The 22,875-nt window shown below is 37.7% G+C and overlaps 1 protein-coding gene across 1 annotated transcript in view; it reads right to left on the bottom strand.

Moving 5' to 3' along the window:
- Positions 1-22,875, bottom strand: part of Plcb4 (phospholipase C, beta 4) — a 352,340-nt gene that overhangs the window by 22,408 nt on the left and 307,057 nt on the right. The window contains exons 25-30 of the mRNA XM_013011053.1: positions 22,639-22,690; positions 21,212-21,314; positions 19,488-19,652; positions 16,748-16,952; positions 3,950-4,038; positions 3,061-3,211 (exon numbers count right to left, since the gene is read on the bottom strand). Coding sequence (XP_012866507.1) covers positions 3,061-3,211; positions 3,950-4,038; positions 16,748-16,952; positions 19,488-19,652; positions 21,212-21,314; positions 22,639-22,690 — 765 coding nt within the window. The remainder of the gene's footprint in view (positions 1-3,060; positions 3,212-3,949; positions 4,039-16,747; positions 16,953-19,487; positions 19,653-21,211; positions 21,315-22,638; positions 22,691-22,875) is intronic.

The raw sequence follows: 22,875 nt of genomic DNA on the forward strand, positions 1-22,875 counted from the left end.
AAAAAATGCACTCAAACCCTGACTTATGTAACTGTAACCTCTCTGTACATTGTCTTTACAATAAATATTTTAGAAAAAGAAAAACGTTTTTGTTTTTATCAATATTTCTAAAACAATAACATGTCTTTTCTCAAATCCAAATTTATGTTAGGTAGGAATTGGTTCCTTCCCTCCTTCCTCCCTTCCTCCCTCCCTCCCTCCCTCCCTCCTTCCTTCCTTCCTTCCTTCCTTTTTTTCTTTATCTCTCCCTCCCTGCTTTCCTTTCTCTCTCTCTCCTTTGCTTCTTACTCTTACCTTGTGTGTTAGTACTGGAAGCTGTCAATCAGCTTTTTCACTGAAGGGAGAACCACATCTCTATTTACAGTGTTTTTCTGGTTAATTGGAGATAAGAGACTCAAGGACTTTCCTGCCCAGGCTGGCTTCAAACCATGATCCTCTGATCTTAGCCTCTTGAGTAGCTAGGCTTATAGGTGTGAGCAATTGGAAACTAGCGTGGAGTTGGATTTTCTGACCCTCTTGTCTTTGGAATGAAAAGGAACTAAAGCAGCCTGGGTGGGATCACTGCTGTGTGGTTGCAGGTGTAGAAGCTGTTCAGAACTTCCTTCAGAGATGCCACAGTGAACTCTGTCCACTTCACCACTCTGTCCACTTCATGACCTCTCTACACAAGCCCTTACTTATGCTCCTCATTCCCTAAGAGCTCTCTTTTCCAATTTCCTTCTGTTTCTTTTCACTAGCTCCAACAGTTGTTACTGTCCATCATAACAAGTATGTTTATCTCTGAAGTTGTCACACTGTTTTTCTACCAAGGGTTTTACGCTCATGTTTTTCTAGTCAAGGTTTTTACCCTTATGTCCAGATATATCAGGCACAGCTCAAAGTCAAAGAATCTAGGGCCAGAATTATCATCTTCCTTACCAAAAGCAATTCCTCCTTTCAACTCTTTTACTTCTCTCACCATCTGTTTCTTCATCTTAATGCTTTGAACCATTTTTCTCCCTAAGGTCAAAATCTAAGCTACCATTTTATTTCTGTTCTGTTTCTTCTTCTTTCCATGTGATTACTTTCAGTTTAACCCAGGCCCTCCTTGTCACTCTGATTTATTTCCTAAGAAAAGAAATGGCTAGATCTTTTCTAGGCTTAGCTGCAGTGATGGTGAGGCATGGTTTCACCTGCAATAATCCCTCTGTCTAGCATCTTATAAACAGAATGTGATAAATGTGATAATAGAGGTCTGAGTACCATAATTCCTAATGTCCCTTACCATCTGCCCTTTATAATGTAGTCTCTGCTAAAATAGTACTAATCTTAACATTCTACATGGATCGTTGTTCTTCATTGTCTCTTAAAGTGATCCCAGAATCCTTTGCAAACTTCTTACTACTACCATGAGCATTTATTAAGGTGCTACCTTCCTTTGTACCTAGTTACTTCCACATAGCTGACTCTGAAATGTTTCCCTAGGATTCTCTCTGGGCCCTTTCACCTTTCTCTTCCTGTTTGAATTGCATCTGTGTTTCAAGGTCCAAGTCAATGAGATATTATCTGAGTCTTCTCTTGGATTTTTAGCTGTAAAGAATATCTATACTTTTTCTGTTATGAGTTGTCAGCCCACACTGCACCTGCTTGAACAGGCCATCATGTGGAGGTCTTGTCCTTATACCCCTAACCACCTAGTCATGCAACGTCTCTGAAGATACACAGGCATAGCTTATTGAAGTTAGTATTCGAGCAGGCTTCCAAGTCTCATGCATAAAATGCAACATGTGTACATTCTCTTTTTCAAATGACCGGGGGAGAAGACTGGTATAAAAGTGAGAGCTACTTGGCTTCTTCAGTGCAGTCTGTCTTGGATACAAGGGTGAGTCAGCTCTATGCCCAAGTATGTTCCCTTCTAGAATGAGGACCAATTTTGTCCTCTAGAAACTGGTCACACTATGTTGGTTTTTTTTTTTTGGCCACTTACACTATAATTACTAATGTCTTTATGTACTCTTGGGCATGAGGCAGGAAATTTAACACAGCTTTCTGATTTTCCACTGTCTATCTCTATCTAAGTAACAATGTTAATGACCAGGACTGATATGCAAAGCCTGTATCATTACCTTACTCAGTGTTCTTTCTAAGGGAGAACAGACAAACAGCTGCAGGGCCAGTACAAATTGGGCTACTTTTGTGTAGACTCGTTTTCTAATTTGTTTCACAATGCTCAATGCACATTTGGTTTCCTGCTAAATTACTATGTTGCTTTGGTTTGGGAAAAGCCTGTCATTTCTTACCTTAAACTGAAAAGCACCATGCGTTCTTAAGTGTATGAACAACTTGATTTTCTTATACCAGGGACACTGAGTAATAAGTCATTACAAGAAAAAGAAGTTTTCATTATAGTTGGGAGAGTAAATTTCATACATGATTCAAGGCCACGATTATCCCAGTGTGGGATGGGCAGTGTTCAATCTAAAAGGATGTCAACTTTTGATAGCCAGCATAGTTGTTTCTTTACATACCAACTGGCTACATGGGACATGGAGCATGGCAGATGGGATATATAATTCCATGTGATGACATCTCTTAGTAACCACATGGAAGTAGCCTTCAAATAAATATCCAAGAGTTTTACAAGTAAATAATCACAGATACTATCTGTGTATAAGAGGAATTTAGAATTCCTCTATATAAAGGAATTTAAAAATATAGACCACTCCCTGTTCAGATAAGTACATGTGATGCTATCCAGAGAAGAGATGAAATTTCTAATAAAATCCTTGTGTTAAAGTTTCTTTTTGTCCATAAAGGGCACCAAGTTTAGATATAATATAAATCTATGGATTTTGTTCATTATGATACTGGTGCAGAGGTTCTAGCAGACAAAACACAAATGTGACTCGCTATTCGACACTTAGGGAAATTAGGCAGCTTGTCCAACAAAATATACTGCTTTACTATTGCTGGCACAATGAAAACTGGCAAAACTGACAGTCCTGAGTTCTCTCCTAGAAGGCACGTTAGAAAGAAGCTGAAATTGACAAAAGAGATATAAAGAGACAAGTTCCCTCTCACCTTTCTTAGCTTCCTGTCCAGAGCCCAGGGCTGCTGTGGTTGTTGGTCTGAGTTCAGAGCTACTTTGAGGGGTTACACTTGCTTTGGCAGTGTTAGCTTTTCCTTTCTTGTCATTCTTGGAAGTGTCACTGGGCACATCGGCAATGTCACTCTGGAACAGAAACATTCAGACTGACTGACTCAAGTGAAAAAGCCGCTCAAGGTCAAACACCTAGCACGTAATCTTAGTGTACGGCTGGTACTCTTCATTCCCCGTCAGACTTCTACTGTGTTAAAGGATCTTTCTTTGCCTAATAATAGAGATTCTACGGCTATCTTTAGGCTGGAAGGTAAAGGATCAAGCCAAAGAAGGAAACTTAGCCTCTTTGTGAGCAAGATACATCTTCTCTTTTCTGTTTGCTTCTACTCTACACTGAGGAGTCTGGTAAGTGGAACATTTTAACACAAGGAAATAAACTCAAATAAACAATATAAGCATGCACTAGAAACAGAGCAAGTTGGGAGGCAGAGATAAAAAAAAAGCAAGGATCACTTTCATTAATTCACTGAACTATGTGTCAATTGGTATTTCAGGTATTGCAAAAGCATCCTATATTTTAAACTTTCCTCACCGCAGCATGAATATTTTCTATTTTAGGTCTAATGGGGCTGAGGTCCCCAGATGTTTTAGTTTTTATTTTTTTTAAGGTGACTCTTTTGTATATTAAAAGTGACCATATTTTATTAAACATATTACATGCTTGTGGACCCTTGAAGCCTTGTTGAATTAATGAAATCAGTTCTGAAAACCCTCTTAAAACTTGCTGTATTACTGCTTTATTTTGCTTCTGTAGTCACTGACAACCAAACTCCCCAACCTAAATGACTTCAATCAACCGTTTCTACGTACAGTTTCAATACCCATTGCTCTCATTTGGTCTGCTCTCTTTTCCGTAATTGAAAGAAATTTCTTTGGATCTGATAAAGCATCCACAATATCTAGAAAGGAAAAAAAAAGTCAAATGAGCTGTAATTCTCTAATACTAAGAAAGCTAGCTAATAAATTCTTCAATAATCCTGAACATCTGTTAGGCTTTCTAAGTACTTTTCTACCAGGACTTATGACTTATAGACTTAAATAAGTACAACTGGATTCCGAAAATGAATTTAAAAAAAAAGCAAGGGTCAGAGGCAGATAAGTTTCTTTAGTTTCTGACTAAAGTAGCAGGGGAAACAGAATAAACTGCCTTGGGTTCTTTACTCTTCATTTCTTTGTGTGACTTTCAACCAGCCAACTAATGCCCTCTATAGGGTCAGTAGGAGCTTTCAACAGGAAGGTGGACTCAAAGCATTGTAGGTACCAATATCACAAAGTCTTGTTTGTAGATATAGATATAGATAGAGGGATTATAAATACAGAAGTTTATAGATATGGAGGTTAGCTAGTACATACTTAAAGCCAATTTTGCTTCCAGGGTAGATAAACTGAAATGCGTGTTTTCCCAGCTATAACTTGCACTTTTGAAATAGAAAACAATTTTGTGTTTTATAATGCCAAGAGTTCCAAGTACTTTTAGAGTTTCATATAATTTTGCATAATTTACCAACACTGTGGAGGGAATAATTATCTCCTGAAAACACTACATAATTCACAAGTTTTAAAATTTGAGTTCATAATTTTTCCCTAGCAGAATCACCTACCTAATTACATTCTCAAGATCATTTTTCTCAACACACAGAATTCATAGAATTCAGTTTACATGTTTTGTTTCCCTTGTTATCACAGAAGATAACATTCAACTATACAAAATGGAAAACCAAGACTCCCTTTTTACCAATCCTAAACCCAGAAAACAACTACTGCTATACATTTCTTTCTACTTATTTTTATGTGGGTATATGCAGTTCTGGGGCTTGAACTGAGGGTCTGGGTGCTGTCCCTGAGTATTTGCTCAAGTTTAGCACTCTACCACTTGAGCCACAGCTCCACTTTCTACTTTTTGGTGGTTAATTTGAGATCAGATTCTCAGACTTTAACTATCTGGGCTGTCTTAATGAATGATACTGAGATCTCTGTCTCCCGAGTAGCTAAGATTATAAGTATAAGCCACTGACACCTGTACATATTTTTAAAACTTCAAATGAGTTTATCACTTTTACTTCAAATATCTTGGAAACACTTTCATATCAGCAATGCATAGCTACCACATTAATCGTGAAGAGCTGCTTAAATATTTTTCTGAATGGTAACAATTTCTTTGATCAGTTTACTAAAGAGAGACAGTTGGAACTTTTCACTTTTTCTCTATTAAATTATCACTATAGTGAATTTCCTGGAACATTCTGTAGCATATTTTTATGGATGTTCATAGGATAAATGTCTAAAAGTTGGAGTAATGAATGAGAGTGTTTGCTCTATGGTTGTTATTGTCAAATTCACTTTCACAAGTCCAGGAGGAGTCTGCTTGTGGTTATAACCAGCAGCCCTTAAGAACATTTTGCCTCATTGTAATGGATGTGAACAAATTAGGTTTTAAGCCTTGTTGAGGACAAAAAATTAGACAATTATTTTGAGAAGTTAATATTATAAAAATGTATCTATTTTAAATCTTACAGAAATTTCAAGTCCACACCAATATAGAGGGAAAACTAAAAGAGTGACTTGGTATACTTTTGACAAAGATCTAATAACTATGAATTTTGACACATTTCCTTTGTCTCTTCTGAAATATATTAAGGCAAATTTAGGTATCTGTCATTTCATTCTTAACCTTCTCTGGATACATTTCTAAAAAGGGCCATTTTGTTTGGAACCAGTCATACCAATATCATATCTGACAAAACTGATAATATTTCCCTACTCTGATGCAATACACAGCTCATCTCAATGTTTTCCCCTACATGGTTTCTTCATTTGAATCAAGACACAAACTTGACTCCACATCTCTGACAAATCTCTTACGTGTACTTTAACCTAGAAGTCGTCTACTATTTGTGAATAGATATGGTTGCTGAAGATGTCAGATGTCCTGTAAAGTGACCCACATGAGTGAATCTCAGTGTTTTCTTTTGTGCTACTTAGCTCTAAGGTTTGGATTCTCATTTTTGGAAACTACATTATAAGAGGTGCTGTGACTTCATAGGAATCACACCAAGGGACATAAGCCTGGTGTCCCACTTGTGGAGCTAAGACTATTGAGAATACTGCTGAGGTGACAGCTTGATCTCTGCAAAGCAGAGCTGCTTTCTCTCTTCAGAACCCATCTGCAATCTGCTGGTAATACTTCATTTCCCAATGACACTTTTAGTGGTATTGACACCCTTCTTCAGCTGGAAAGGTGTGGGAAGACTGAGAGTCTGTTGCATCTCCATGGAAGGGCATAGTAAGTTAGGAAGGCTCTTTTGATGCCCATGTAGCTCCTTCCTGCTGAGAAGGCCTCTGATCTGTGGTCTGTGGTCACTTACCATGAGATGATGTGTTAGGAGCACCCATGTGGCTTTCCTTGCTCACCAGATGTCACAAAGTGGGTACCGTTAATCTCACTTTACACATGATGGTGCGATTTAACCAAGGTTTAAATAATCTCTGTCTGATTCCTAATGCCTCTTCCTTCCATTCAAAGTGAACAAAGTGAGGTTGAATTCATTCCCACTGAACTTTCATGCCTATCTCTGTAGGAGATACATCCAGTCTAGACATATTTGTTCACTCCTCCACTGGGTACATCTTCCCTCATACACAATACTATATTTCAGGTGATGCCTCACAGTGCTGGCTTGTTAGGAAATAAAGGATTGTTTATTTTATTTAATCTAGAAGTCTGAACAGAGTATATTGAATTTTTAGAGTGATGAGATATTATTTCATTAAGAACAACAGCTGAGTCAGGTACTCCTGTAATCTGAGCTACCCAGGCTGAGATGTGAGGATGCTAAGTTCAAAGACAGCCCACACAGGAAAGTCCATGAGACTCTTATTTCCAATTAACTATCCCTCAAAAAGCTGGAAGTAGAGCTGTGGCTCAAATTGTAGAGCATTAACCTTGAGGAAAAAAAACTCAGGGGCAGTGCCAAGGCCTTGAGTTCAATCCTCAGAAATGGCACAAAATAAAAGAATAACAGATGATACTTTAATAATTTAAAACCAATAAAGCAACACATTAAAGAAGGGAATGATACACAATCCTTCCATGTTAACAAAGCAGTTTTCATCTTATGTATGTTGATGATTTTTCCCACAAGAATTCCCATTTCCCACAGCTTGTTTAATGAATAACAATTAATAAGTTACTTAAGCTGCTTTTATCTACTTATTTTTTTGGGGGGTCCGGTCATGGGGCCTGAACTCTGGGCTTGGGTGCTGTTCCTCAGCTCTTCAGCTCAAGGCTAGCACTCTACCACAGTGCCACTTCTGGCTTTTTTCTTTTCTGCTTATGTGGTGCTGAGGAATCAAACCCAGGGCCTCATGCATGCAAGGCAAGTGCTCTACCACTGAGCCACCTTCCTAGCCCTCTTTTATCTACTTATAATTGGAGCATTTAAGATCTGCCTCATTGCTTGGGTGAACTGATAATATCCCATTGGCTTGACATTTTAAACTACTGTGCACTGATAGATATTTAGGTGGACTTTCATTTCTTCAATGAAAGATAATTTCTAAAGGAATATCTTGGTGTAAAAATGGTATTTTCATCATTCTCTTTCATCAAAATTGAAGTTTTATAGTGATTCTATGCCTGATGGACATTCCTAACAAAATTAATTCTTAATAGGCTTTAAGAAAGCTAACAAAAATAATTTACTGAAAAAAGTAAATACTGGGAAAATAAAAAAGAATTAAGATATTGCATAGATTTCAATAGCCCTCTATTAAATTCTTGTTTATCCAGAACCTCAGAAAGAGAGAGACCTTCTTTATAAATAAGTTTGTTACATGTGTTTCAGTTAAGGACTGAAATGAGATCATTCTACATGAGGGTGGGCTCTAAATCTAAAGACTAGTGCCTCCTAAGGGGACTGATAGAGAAAAGAAAAAGAAGGCTGTGTGGGAAAAAAAAAGAAGACCATGTGACAACTTAGACAGAGTATTGACTAGTGTAGCTACAAGCCAAGGAGTGAAGGGAATCAGTAAGAGGAAAGGAAGAATTATTTCCATATGGCCTCATAGCAAGCATGAATTTCAACTTTTTGCCCCCTGAACTGTGAGGTATTAATATTAACATAGGAAATTATAATACTATCAATGAGGAAACTATTAATATTGCTTCAAGTCATCTAAGTTACCATCACTTGTTAGAGTAGCCTCAGGGAATCTAACACAGAGGTGAAAAAGAAGCCAGTAAGCTCAATTAATAATGATGATTGAGGAAAACAATGCTGCTATTAAATCCTCTACACAGTCATGTGTTTAATCTGTAAAGACAGGTTTTACTAGTGTTAGTAGGGAGCGACCACCAACCACTGGGGTTATCCCAAGGTCACGAGTTACTCATGGGAAACCTCTACGTACGTCCTCTAATTTCCTCTCTGCTTACTAAAGTTTGCCTTCAGTGTCAAGGGCAGATTGTACACAATTCTGATCTAGTTGGCTTCATAAGGAGTTCAAAGGAAAGTTGACAGATGTTCTTGTCAACCAGCTAATGTGGGATTTCATACTTGGTACTTAAATTTAAAAAATTGCTGTAGATTCATACCAACACAAACTCTTCTAGAACTACTGGAACTTATGTCACTAGATTATGAAATTTCACCTTAGTTGAGTCTTACTTTTGAAATGTGCTATTTGGGATGTTTTATTTGCAGTTATGTATTACCTTTAAAAATATTTACATGGCCAAGTTCAAAAGAAACCTCCTGAACCACTAAGGCTAATAAAACTGTAAAAAGCTATAATCATAATTCTTTTATTTTGTTGGTTGTGGGGCTTTAACTCTGGGCTTGGGCCCTGTTCCTGAGCTCTTCAGCTCAAGGATAGTGCTCTACCACTTGAGCCACAGCACCACTTCCGGTTTTCTAGTAGTTTATTGGAGATAATGGAGATAAGAGTCTCACGGACTTTCTTGCCCGGGCTGGCTTTGAACCATGATCTTCAGATCTCAGCCTCCTGAATAGCTAGGATTACAGGCGTGAGCCACCAGCACCCAGCTTATGATCATAATTGTAAATACTACCCATCTTGACTAACTTAAAGCAAAACCTTCCTTCTATAGTATAAAAATATAAGGCATGCTCAAATTAGCTTAATGAGACAAATCCAAAGTTACAAAAGGACTAGAGGTTGTGGATAAGGGTCAGGTTACAGGTTATTTGAAATGGGTACTTCATTCTGTAAAAATAACAAATTAGATATCCATGTAGAGGCAGGGGGCCATTCACTAGAATTGCAGATCAATACCGAGGGCAATGTTTAATACACAGGAAAGTGCAATCAAAATGTTCAGCAAAGAGTGAAAGCATTTGGAATTAAGGAGCCAAGGCATGTCTTGTCTTTTTTGGGATAAGTTTCCAAATGTTGACTCAGTTTCTCCTCTGGCTATAGGCATATACATTTGAGACAAAATGGTAGATAAAGCATATCATAAAAGGAAATTGAATTTTAGTAATCACATTTAAAGAAACATGGAACAAAGAAATGGTTGTCTTCCCTCAAATACATTATATTGTGGTATAACCATTTGAAAATGTTTATTTTCTCTTTGCCTAAGCACAGGAAAAATGGGTGCTTTTTTGGCTACTGTTTTTGTACACTATTTCTGGGTACAGTGTTATTTTCACAAGACTGATCTCTCCCATATACTCTGTTTTTCCTCTCCCTTCCTCCCATCTTCCCTCCCATTCTTCCACACAACCTTACAAAGTTGAAAGCATCAATTTAGGTGTCTTGAAGAACTAAAGAGAAGATAGCAATTCATTAGTCTAGACTTGCAGATATTTCTTGAGTTTCAGGAACATTTAGGAAAAATTTTAAAATTTAAACTTTTTTTGAGCCCTTTGGGTGCCTTCCAGGCTGAGTACAAACCTGACAACTAGTCTCCCCCTCCTCATCTCTATGAAGGTGTTCTTGGTCCACTATTCCCACTACTATTATTTCTGTCATCAAGAGAAATAAACAGAAAAATAACGTATGTGTCCTTATTCACTACAAAATATGTCAATAAAGATCAATAAATCCCACAGCTATAATTTTGGATTTGTTCTTTTAGCATCTACCAATGATTACTCATTTCCCCAAATACAATGCTCAGAGGACCATATTGTGCAGGAAGTTCTCAGGGTGCTGGGATCCAATGTTCAAGCAAAACTGGGAAATGTTTATGCTCATTCTTCCTCACTCTGCCTCAGGACATATCTGGGTACTTGGTAATAAGCTAGTTTTAATTTGCCCAATCTAGCAATTATTTTATCTTTTCTGCCCCACCTCTGTCTTCTCTGTCTCTGTCTCTCTGTCACCTCTTTCTCCTTCTCTTTCACCAATGTGAGGGATTAAATCAGGGCATTCTAGGCAAGCACTGTAGCACTGTGCTACAGCCCCTTCAATTTACTTTTTACCAAAATCCATCCTTCTCTCTTCCCCTCTAGAACTTTCCTTCTTAGAGTCCCTGCTAATATTTGTTGTAGTTCAGTAAAGACCATAGAAACGTCCATCTGAGTTCAATCCTCAGAATTCCTCCCCCCCTCTACAAAAGATATCATTGCTAGCCTGATTATTTAATAAACATTTATTTATTTAATAAAGTATTGGAAACTGGTTATTTAATAAATATTTAATATTTATATGATATTTTAGTGACCACCAAAGAGAGGATCACATGGGACACCGTTGAGGTGCATCAAGAAGTACCGAGATCCCATCCAGGAATGGACCTAAATTGAGGATTCTCCTCATCTGGAAATACCTGATCTAAGAGACAACCATATGTCTTTAAAAAGTGATTGGAAAGATCTGGGCAGAGGTAATGAGACACACTACTCTTGATCCCAGGATACACCCTCAGTCATAAGAGAAACATAAAATGGAAATAGGCCAAGAGAAAAAGAAAGGAGCCGAGGAGGCTAATTCATCTTCTCTTAGAGAAAACAGCTCAGCTGCAGAAGAGAGACAACATCTCCAACTGTAGAAACAATGGGTGGGGGACACTTCTCAAAGATCACAGTGCTAAGAAGCTCATACAACTCAGCAAGGGAGACATTTCAGTACAGTGCTGATGCTTCATACATCGTGGAAACATCTCCTTCTCAGCACTTTGTAATATTAAGAGAAATATCGATGATAGAATTCCTCCAAAGCAACAGTGAGTGGGAAAAGGAAACAATGAGTGCCTTTTAATTGTCTTTAGCCCTGAAACGGTTTACTGCCACAACAGCAATGGCTAGTGTGAAAGGCTGTCCAGTGAATAAATATCACAAGTCATGGTGTCTGCACCCACAGATAAAGCAGCAAAGACCACCTTAATACCTCCAGTCACACTTGATCTGATGAAGGGAAGAATGGCTCTTTTATCACATCCTTATAGCAACCAACCTATTACTACTACTACTACTACTACTAGTATTTTGTAACAGTACTGTGGCTTGAGCTCATGGCCTGGGTACTGTCCCTTAGGTTTTTGGCTCTAGGCTGGTGCTCACGCTACAACTTGAGCCACACCTCCTTTCTGGCTTTTTTGTTGATTAACTGGAGATATGAATCTTACAGACTTTCCTGCTTGGGCTGGCTTTGAACAGCAATCTTCAGATCTCAGCCTCCTGAGTAGCTAGGATTACAAATAAGAGAGCCTCTGGAGCCTGGCTTGTATTTTAATTTTGAGCTTGAATGTGAGAGTGACATCTTTTTCTTTGTGTTCAACATGAAAAAAAATCACATGAATTAAACCAAAGCTTGATTTATTCCAAGTCATTTCTCTTCTACATGTTACCATTTTCTCTCTGTGAAAATTTACTTTCTGAAAAGCAGTTCTTCAATGTTCTTTAACCCTGAGACATTTCTGCTGTGGAACAGAACTCTGGAAAGAGTTCAGAAGGTAATGCTAACCAACTGCCATACTTTGGATGTGGGTTGTTCCCTGCTGAAACTCATGATGCAATTTCATTGCCAAGGTAATGCCAGTGAAAGGCAGGAGCTTTAAAGATGTCTTTGTGTCCTGGGGGCTCCGCTCTCATTAAAACGTTTAGTCCAGGAAAGAGTAGGTTAGTTATCTTGAGAGCAGGTCCCTTGTCCCCTCTGCTCTCCCACTGGCTTTTCTGCTGATCCACCATGGTGGACAGCAGCAGGACTTATAAATTATCCAATCTCAGGTGTTCTGCTAGAGAGAAAAAAGAAAAGGAATAAGACACCATCATTGTTCTGTCATTTCTTTGTGGGGAGCAAGTATACTGTAGTAATGAGGAGAATCAGGTGCAATAAAATCCCTGCTTCTGCTTCCTGAGTGGTAAGCAAGGGGCATAGGCTGTGGGAACAAAGTCAGAGGGTAGCACTGGGCTCTAAACCTACCCTGTGCTGAGATGGTGTTGGGACAGCCAGAGTACACTGTCTCTGAAGAGCCTCAGATGCAGGAGGGCAGGATTAATTATGAGCTATTGCAAACACAGCATATGTCACCATACACAGCATATGTCACCATATGTTGATTACACAGAGCAAAATGCCCCCACCCCTTCCATGAAAAAAAAAGTGGCCAGAAACTCCTATAAATGCCCATACCTTTTCTATGGAATTATCTTACCATGGAAAGCCATAAGAACATTTTTCCCTTATTTCTATAAAGTGTTGCCACCCATATGACATTACTGAGTCAAAATAAGTTGTAAAAAAATCATTTGGTAAATAGAACCATTGCTACTTAATAAAAATCTTACATCACTCATGTATTAAGAATTCTCAAATTTCTTAGAAAGGCATTGGATTAAGGGGACTTTTCTTAGGATGATGAATTGTTTATTGCACAATTATTTACTGCTGGCATTTTACACAAACTAAACGGTAAGATGAGGTGATGAACTTAGATCTGGTAGACATTTTTTTCTTTAGCTCGCTAATGCTAAATAAAAATTAAAAAAAAGAGGGATGCTATAGTCAACATTGTTCCAAGAGTCTATTTGATACTCAATTATAGGGTAGGGGAACTGCTGGTATCACTGGGCTTCTTGAAGAGCAACAAGAGTGAATTGTATAACTTATTCAAGGATAAATAGATGCCCTACAGCATTTTTACAGAGTTGTTATGAAGGTACCACATAATGATGGCTCATATCTTTTAAGAAATTATTTTCTAAATCTATACACCAAAAATACTGTTTTACTGATTAAACGGTTTTAAAAAACATCTTTACCACATAATAGTTATTTGGCAATCTGAACCCAAAGCTTTAAGTAAATATATACTCCTTTGTGTGATAAATCTATTTCAAGGAATTTATTGCTAAGAAATGATGACAAACATTTCCTAGACTTTATATTGAGATTTCTTAGGTACAGTATTGTTCAGAATATTGCTTAGACTATGAAAATAATGCCTTCAGTCTCAATAGCCAAATTAAGGGATATATAAAGTGGGATCTTATGCAGCTGATAAAAATAAAAAAGGCATCTCATGATATGGGGGGAAATAAGTTCTCAGTTATGTGAAGAAAACTAAAATGAGTGTGAACAGTAAGATGCAATTTTAATCCTAAAGTAAAATAGAATCCAGGTGTGTTGGCTCATGCTTGCAGTCCCAACCACTGGCAGGATGACCACAAATTTGAGATTAGGTTTGATAACAAGAATGTGTCTCAAAATTAAAAAAAATATCCTAGCTATTCTTGGGGAGTAGCTTACTGGTAGAATGTTTGCCTAGCATGCACAAAGTTGTGGGTTCAGTCCTCAGCAATACAAATAAGTAATCAATAAAAAAATAGAAAAAGAAATGAGATTGGAAGAAGACAGTCCTTTCCTCTGGGTGGAGGATTTGTGGGTAACTCCTATTCTATTTTTTGTGCTAACAGAATCAGTGATATTCTTTCTAGCTACCTTATCTTTTATGGAATAAACCTGCCATACATATTTGTGAAGTAATGAATCTTCATTATCCACACAGAATTCTAATTATGTATATGAATAGCATTTTTTTCTAGAAATTTCTTGAGTGAGATGGTATGGCTTCATTTTGGACTTGCTCCTATAGAATCAGCAGGATATCAAGATACTAGGAAAACCCAGACTATAGATTGAACCTCCAGGGGTTCAATATGGAAGCAGATTGAATGTGGAAGGTTAGCTTCAGAGATAAAATATGGACACATTGTTTAAGTGAAAAGGATGTAAGATAAAAAATTTAGAAAAAGAGACTCCTCATATTCTTTTTTCCCATTATTTTCAGGTAAGACCTCTCAACCCCTTTCAATGTCTTTCATTTCTTCAGATATCAAAGAGATGACTAGAGAATTCTCAATCAACTGTCTTTCAGTATCAAACCTGAGATTAAAACACTGGCTTCTGAGTCAAGTTAAACACAGGGCAGGTATTTCCAAAACTTCTGGTAAGACTGGAAGCAGCCTCAGTGGCATGTCAGGAAAGAATACTTGCAAGATGATCGTTATGGAGATTAATTTGTATCAGACCTAAATATCAACACTGGCAGTTAAGTTGGACTTAAGAATACAGATATTTCTTCAGTGTCTATCTACCCATACCCATATCCATTCAGAACAAGTTCATATTTTTTTTTTACTCCCGTTATGTAAGGGCCTGGCAAAAAAGTAGGTGCTCAACAAACAGTCCCCCCTTTTTTTAAAAAAGAAAATGGCTTATTTCCCATGAAAAAATTAATAGTTTCACTAGAAATTTAACCCATGACAGAGGCGAAATTTTTGCATTTCCTCCTGTTAGAGCTTATGAACTATTAGACATTTAGTATGCACGTCCTACTTTCTGCTTTATTATTTTTTATTTATTATTATTGTAAAGGTGATTTACAGAGGGCTTACAGTTACATATGTCAGATACAGAGTACACCTCTTTTTGGACAATGTCACCTCTTTCTTTACTTCTTGCTTTTTAAGCTCAGATACACAGGACATGATTTTATCATCTGCTGAATCTTCAAGCCTCTATTATGGATGCTTTTATCCTAACCCTTACTGTCCGCTACAGCATCTACTATGGTTTCTTCTTCAATGAAAAACAATCTGGTGATGCGTTTCAGCACGATGTAGGAATCTTATCTTTACAGACACACAAGTATTTTTAAATCTTGCTCTCTTGTGTCCTGTACTGAGCGTTTAACCAGACTGTGTCTTTCTTCCTCTGCAGGTGAGGAAATGAAGGGTTTGCGAGGTTGTATCATCATCACCAGGCCACTGACCAGCAGTGCGGTGTGAGGATTTGAACCTTTGGCTACGTTGATACAGTTGCACTGCTCTGTTTCCCAGCAGTCCAATAAATTCTAAGGACAGAAGGGCTTCTGTGGCTTTCTTTTCACTGTTACTGTATGATTGTCAGCTACAAAATGTGATATGTTTTTGTGAACAAAATCCTATGGCTTGATCTAGTTTTGAGTTTTTCCCATTTGTCATCTCAGTAAGGCCAAGGTAGATTGCTGACTGTTTCTTGTTGTTGTTCATTGTCGTTTTGTTTTGGTGCCAGTCTTAGGCCTTGAACTCAGGGCCAGGGTGCTGCCATTTAGTTTGTGTGATCAAGGCTAGTGCTCTGCCATTTGGGTCACAGCTCCACTTTCAGCTTTTTGATATTTTATTGGCGATAAGAGTCTAAGACTTTCCTGCCTGGTTGGCTTTGAACTGCAGTTCTCAGATCTTAGCCTCCTAAGTAGCTAGGAAGACAGGCACAAGCCACCCCCACCCCCACCCCCTCTCCGTGCTCCCTGGCCAATGACTCGGTTCTTTAATTCAACTGAACTCTGTTGTGGATATGGAGGGAAATTCAGGCATGATAGCAACCATGGAGTCTAAATCTTTTTTTGGGGGGGGGGTCCGTTCGTGGGGCCTGAACTCTGGCCCTGGGCGCTGTCCCTCAGCTCTTCAGCTCAAGGCTAGTGCTCTACCACTTGCGCCATAGCACCACTTCTGGCTTTTTCTGTTTATGTGGTGCTGAGAAATCGAACCCAGGGCCTCAGGCATGCAAGGCAAGCACTCTACCACTGAGCCACCTCCCCAGCCCAAGTCTAAATCTTTTGGTGATATCAATTAATAAGATACAGTTTCATACTATTTTTTTCCTACTTTTAGTAGCAGTATAAATCTTCCCTTTATGGTGCGGCAATACTCATTAGACAGTATGTTAGAAATGAACTTTACAATGTGGGGGTGAGGGGAGTCAGGGGAGGAAGAAAAGCAGGAGAAAATGAGGGAGGGGATAACACTGTTAAAACAGAAATGTACTCATTACCTTACTTATGTAACTGTAACCCCTCTGTACATCACCTTTACAATAATATATATAACTCTTCCCTTTGTAACACATTACTTGTAAAAATGATAAATAGCATAAAACTGTAATATTTTGAAGTAAGAACAGACTTGAAAACAATCTAAGTTTGATCTTTCACTTGTTCTTGGAAACCTGAAGTTACTCTACTCTTGACTTCTTTAAGTCACAGGGCGATCTGCACTGGCAGGGTGAGATGCCACTTTCAAGCATGGGAGAAATGTAAGTCTTCTCATCCTGTAGTTGAATCTCACATATGTCATATACTATATGCAAAAGTTTTCTTACCTCCAAATCCATCAGGAACGTATGTTTTAAGAACAATATTGCAAAAAATTGTTGGCAGTGATAAAGGTTTGTTTCCCTCATTCCGAAGGGAAATGTGTCGGTAGCCTGCCTGGAGGCCATCCAGAGGGAGGATCCTCTGGCCAATCAGCCTGTTGTTGTCATCATACACCGCTATTCTCAAAACAGCCAGGTCAGGTAGGATCACCTGGAAACAAAGAACAGGGCCTTTCACTGGTTTTAGTCATGCAGCCTCCTAGAATCATGAATCTAGGACTCTGAACCAAATCCCTATTGGTTTTCAATACTCTTTTCTGATTAAAATAAATCCAGCAACTGTTTGCGTTCCTAAAGTATGCTATGTAAGCTATGATGCCCAATAACTGACATAGGTTTCCTGGAAATTAACCCATAAAAAATGTTACTTAGCCTGGTATGGATGGCATTCACGTTTATAATCCTAGCATTCAGGAAATAGATGTTGGAAGATTGCAAATTTGAGGCCAGCCTAGTTGAGATGTTATTTCTGTCTCTGTCTCTGTCTGTCTATCTGTATGTCTGTCTGTCTGTCTCTCTCTCTCTCACACACACACACAGACACACACACCAATCTATTCCCAAATGAAGAAAGCAAAAAAAGATGAACTGTTTTAGGTAATGACTCCAACCCTTATCCTATTTCTCTACCCCATTCTATGGGTAAAATGAAGGTGTCCAAGAAAGGGTGACATTTCTTAATCTTAGAGATGGTCAGTGCTTGAGCAGGGATGAGAAATGGGGCTCTTCTAATTCTGGAGTCTATCTATTACATGTGCTGGCATTTTGCTTTGGTTATTTTTAAATATCAATATTGATGTTAAAATCAATGTTTTATTTTATTTTATTTGCTTCCCAGTCTTAGAGCTTAAACTCAGGGTGTGGGCACTGTCCCTAAGCTTTTTTTGCTCAAAGCTAGCACTCTACCACTTGAGACACAGCGCTACTTCAAGCTTTTTCTGTGTATGTGGTACTGAGGAATTGAACCCAGGGCTTCGTGCATACTAGGCAAGCACTCTACCACTAAGCCATATTCCCAGCTTTAAATCAATATTTTAAAATATCAGCATATATGAAGAAATGTTTCATATCTGAACATATTTATATGTTAAATTAGATTGTCCTTTTTCGTTGTTGTTTGGCAATATTGCCCTACTTTTTTACTGGTTATTTTGGCAGTAGAGTCGCATAGACATTTTTTCTAAAGCTGGCCTTGAGCCACAATCCTCCACTTAATCTCAGCTTTAGCTAGGATTACAGGCAAAAACCACTGGCATCTGGCTTTACACTGTCATTATTTTGTTTTTACACTGTCATTATTTCTTGCATTCAATGTTTTGGACACATTTTGGGATATTAACTAGAAGAAGAGTAAGATAAGCACATTAATAAACATTGATTCAAAGACATCTGTTCTTGCCATCCATATACGGAATGAATGGACATAAAATCTGAGTTCCTATATGACAGAGTCCCTATTAAGACAGAAAAAGGTAACATAAAAAAAGAAAATCCAATTTGCTAACTAAAGAATATTTTTTTGGCTAAGAGCAATCAGAGCATCTTGGCTGACTTGAGTACTGTGTTTAAGGCTAGACAATGAGTTCCTGCTTTGCACAGCTGAAAAGAAGTCTAACTCAAATTCAGACAACTTCCCACACTCTTCTTCCTCATGTAGTGAAGGAGGGCCTTGGCCTTTGTCACTTTTGCCTAGTAACATTCATGCAAAAAGCAAAACCAACAATTATAATAATACGAAGAAAGTGGACAAAAGCCAAGATCTTGATATCAGGGGAAGGCAATTTAAATTCTTAAGAACAGTGAAGACTGAACTCTGGAGAACAGTGGCATTTTGTTTCTGGGATCAGAAATATTACATAAAGAAAAAAAGTGGGATATTTCTTTATTTATATCAAAATGCAGAGAAAACGTCTGCATTTCTAGAAATACATCATGAATAATAATATTCATTATGCCCCAAAGCACTATTCCATACAAGCAACAGATCCAGCAACAAGAAACTGAAAAATAAAAAAGAAAGAAAGAAAAGAACTGCAAAAAATATAAATTAGGGAAAACAAACCCCATATGATATTTATTGGTCTTAGTTTTGGATGTAACATCTTGCCTGAATCTTGGATAAGGGAAGAGAACACGTTACATACAAGGGAAAACCTGCAATATGTGAGGGTATCTACCTACCAGGATACACACTAATGAGAGTGCAAACCTGGAACCTGGGCATTGACACATGGGAAGAGGGAAAGGAGAGTCAAAATGTGTCCAACAGAAAAAAATAATCATATAATAGCTACAAGAATTATCTATTAGAAGGAGGGAAAAGTCAGGCACTGGTGGCTCACACCTGTAATCCTAGCTACTCAGGAGGCTGAGATCTGAGGATCATGGTTCAATGCCTGCCAGGTCAGGAAAGTCCATCAGACTCTTATATCCAATTAACCACCAGAAAGCCTGAAGTTGCACTGTGGCTCAAGTAGTAGAGCTCTTGCCTTAAGCTGAAAAGCTCAGGGACAGTGCCCAGGCCCAGAGTTCAAGCCCCATGTCCAACCAAAAACAAAAAAAAAAAGGAGGAGGGGAAAAAGAAAATATTGTAGGTTGAATATCTATCCCAATGCATCTAAGTATTAGACACTAAACATAGCTCCCAAGTCATTAGAATAACTTTGACACATTGATAATACACTACCTTCCGAAACACAAATGATTCTTCATTGTAAACTGGATTGAGTCCATTGTTCATAACCATGCGAGTTCGAAATTCTTTCCGTATAGTGTCAGTGGGCAGCCCATACATATCCACTTCTACATACGTGCCAATTTTCTTATCTGATAAGAATTGCCCTGATATGACCTGCAGATCCATGGACAGAAGAGAGAAAAGTGAGTTCTGTGTAACAATCAGAGATGAAGAGTAATTGAGAAATATAGCATTCTGTTTGATGGGGGAATTTTTTTAATTCACAAATTGAATACTGCATTAATTTGTTATTAAGCCAATTCATGGTTGAGCAACTTGTATATGCAAAAAATGTCTAGGCAGAAGTCTCATTATCTAAAACTGTCTAGAAAAAAGAATGGATCATACAACACAAAGAAAAAGAACCCATAGCATCACTGTCCTTTTTTTTTCTGTGACATGTACACTGGCTAGTTTTGACAGTGTTTTGTACAAACTGCTGTTAATTCTATCTCCTATAATGCTATAGAGTGAGTATCTTTCATTTATCGTCCAAATGACTATAGCAATTTCTCAGTTTGCTCAAGTTATCATAGCTAAAAATTCTGAAAAAATGTTTTTTAAGGTAAAACTGATATAAATTTCATATACAAAGTATACACTCAGATCAATTTTCACAAGTAAGCACAGCTATAAAATCATAAGCATTTCTATCACCTCCAAAGGTTTCTTTGGGACCTTTTGTTTCTAATTAGTGTGTACTAATTGAATGAAGGGGTTTTATGGTAGCATTTCCATACATGTATTTATTTCACATTAATTATATTTATCCCCTTTAGAATTCTTTCTTCTCCTTCTTCCCTAACCTTTTACAATTTTACTGTTTCTGGATGTAGTGTGCTTCAGTGATATTCACGCTGCATCATGGTTTTGCCCCTTTGCTCCCTTTGTTTCTTCTCAAAAATGTGCCCCTTCTATATTCACGTTCTATTTAATGATTTGTTTTAGGTCTAGATTTCACATACATATAAGAGAAAATATATAATATTTGTCTCTCTGAGCTCAGATTAATTTGCTTAGTTTGATGATCTCTCCAATTCCATCCACTTTTTTCTGCAAATGACTTAATTTCATTCCTCTTTGTAGTTGAATAATAGCCCATTGTGTGTATACATTTATATATATATGGTATATAAATACATATGTATACACATATATACATATACACATATTACACACATATATAGTATCTACACACAACGCTACATGCGAATTACATACATATAGACATATGTGTTATTATACGTGCGTATATATAATTTTCTTTATCAGTAGATGGACATCTAAGCTGATTCTTCAGTCTGGCTTTTGTGACTAGTGCAGCATGTATCTCCATTGTACACTGACTTTCTTTTTCTTTTTTGGTGCTTTTTAAATCTATCTCTGTCTAGAGGAAACCACCGATTTATTTTGTCACTGTTGCTCATATTTTCTAGAATTTTTAAATAAATGTAATAGTATAGTAGATACTTTTATGATTCTGTGTTTCATCCAAAGTACACAAAATGTTACCCATGAAAGAGATGTCTCATATATAAAAAGGATGTTTTAAGTTAAACTTGAGAACAATATATGACACTTCAGCTTGACATTAAATATTTGAAGTATGATATCCCAGGTCATTTGTATATGTATTCACATTTACATAACCTGTGATGGAGAGGGACTGTTACCTGCACTGAGCAAGTGGCTGCAATGACCCCATCCACAGGGGTTTCAGAGAAGGGATCAAATGTCCTATCAGGCCGCCTCATGAAATCTGGTTTGAGAAGGTACCTGAAAGGAAAAGAAAGAGGCAAATGAGTTTATTTTCTACAAAGACTAAAACATTACTGATATTCTAAAATCTTTCCCATCTGTAACTGAGGAGCTAGGCTTTGGGGCAGAGAGGCCTAAGGATTGAAGAGCATGACCTATGGTATTATTCTGAAGAACATCAGACAACAAATACCTGGCCACACAGGGTGTGTAGTCAAAGGGAAGACCAAGGTCCTTTTGCTTGAACAAGAAGGGCAGGAGATAACAAGTTTGGATTCAAAATTTTAGGCGCACCCCTTAGTCATTTTTTTTTTGCAGTTAGCTAACTTCATCCTTCTTTCTCTTCTGGACTAAGCGAATCCAGTTTGAGTAAGACTCCTGCAAAGCCCATTTGTCTGTATGTGTGTGGTCCTCTTCTTCCCAATGCTCTGATTTTGATTTCTTTCCAAGCACACAGCAATAGACAATGCAGATTGTGTGAGGTACGTGCATGGTAGGTGATTCAGCTAACAGGACTATCACTTGTATGTGTGGATACTGGCAGAGCACCATCCATCAGGCAGGCAGAGGTACAACATGAACATTCTGCAGAGCCATTACTAACTACAACTAGTTAAAGACTCGATCTGGCCTGATTGTTTACAAGGCAAGCTACCATGAAGAACTTCCTGACAGTGAAGGGGAAATTCCTGACATGGGCAGGGATAGTACTGCATGCACTAGATTAAACTACCATCCTCCAGGTTGCTGTCCAGTTTACTTACTTACAGTGCTACTTGGGGGGAAAATTACTAGTTTCATTGAACCTCTTAATATTTCCGTGGAATTAACATTTCTCATTTCACTTTTTGATTCAGAGATTTTTACAAGTGCTATTCGAGTAAACTAGAACAACATTCATGGCATTACATAACTGCTATTTAGAAGACATGCAAAAGACTCAAGAGAAAATAAAGGGTTATTCTAGATTAAATTCAACACTAAATTAATCTCCTTTCACAGGTAAAGATACACATATTTAATGCCTATGTCTCCTGTTAATGTCCAAGTGAGAAAGATCATTTACCTGTCTCAGCTATAAAAAACCTTCAGTATTGAATTGGAAGGGAGAAAATTAAACCCTAGAATATGTATGATAAATTTCTTAACTTGTGGTTGAAAATGAAGCCATAAAGAAGGTATATTTGCAAATACAATCTATCTAGGAATTTCATTTCTTCTACCCTATGGCTCTAACCCAGCTTACATTCAGCAACCCCTAATTAAAAATGACATGGTTTCATTAGAGCTGTAGGATGAAATCCTGAAACTAGGTGATGACAGTTCAAGTCACGTTACTCACCCACATGATCCATTATACTCAAATTTTCCCTGATTCAATTGCATCGCTAAATCTGTCAAGAGACAAAAATAATTCAGCATCTCATCTCTCAGGACAAAGAAGATACTGACAGAGTGATTTGAAGCAATGGTAATCAGATTATTCCCAGACCTGAAGGTCCCTCTCCTATACCAGAAGGTACTGCTGGCTCAGATTAAGGCATATCATTCTCTTCTAGATTGAAATGACCTTGTGTTT

This window comes from Dipodomys ordii, unplaced genomic scaffold (genome assembly GCF_000151885.1).
Source record: "Dipodomys ordii isolate 6190 unplaced genomic scaffold, Dord_2.0 Scaffold13, whole genome shotgun sequence".
NCBI classification, from domain to species: Eukaryota; Metazoa; Chordata; class Mammalia; order Rodentia; family Heteromyidae; genus Dipodomys; species Dipodomys ordii.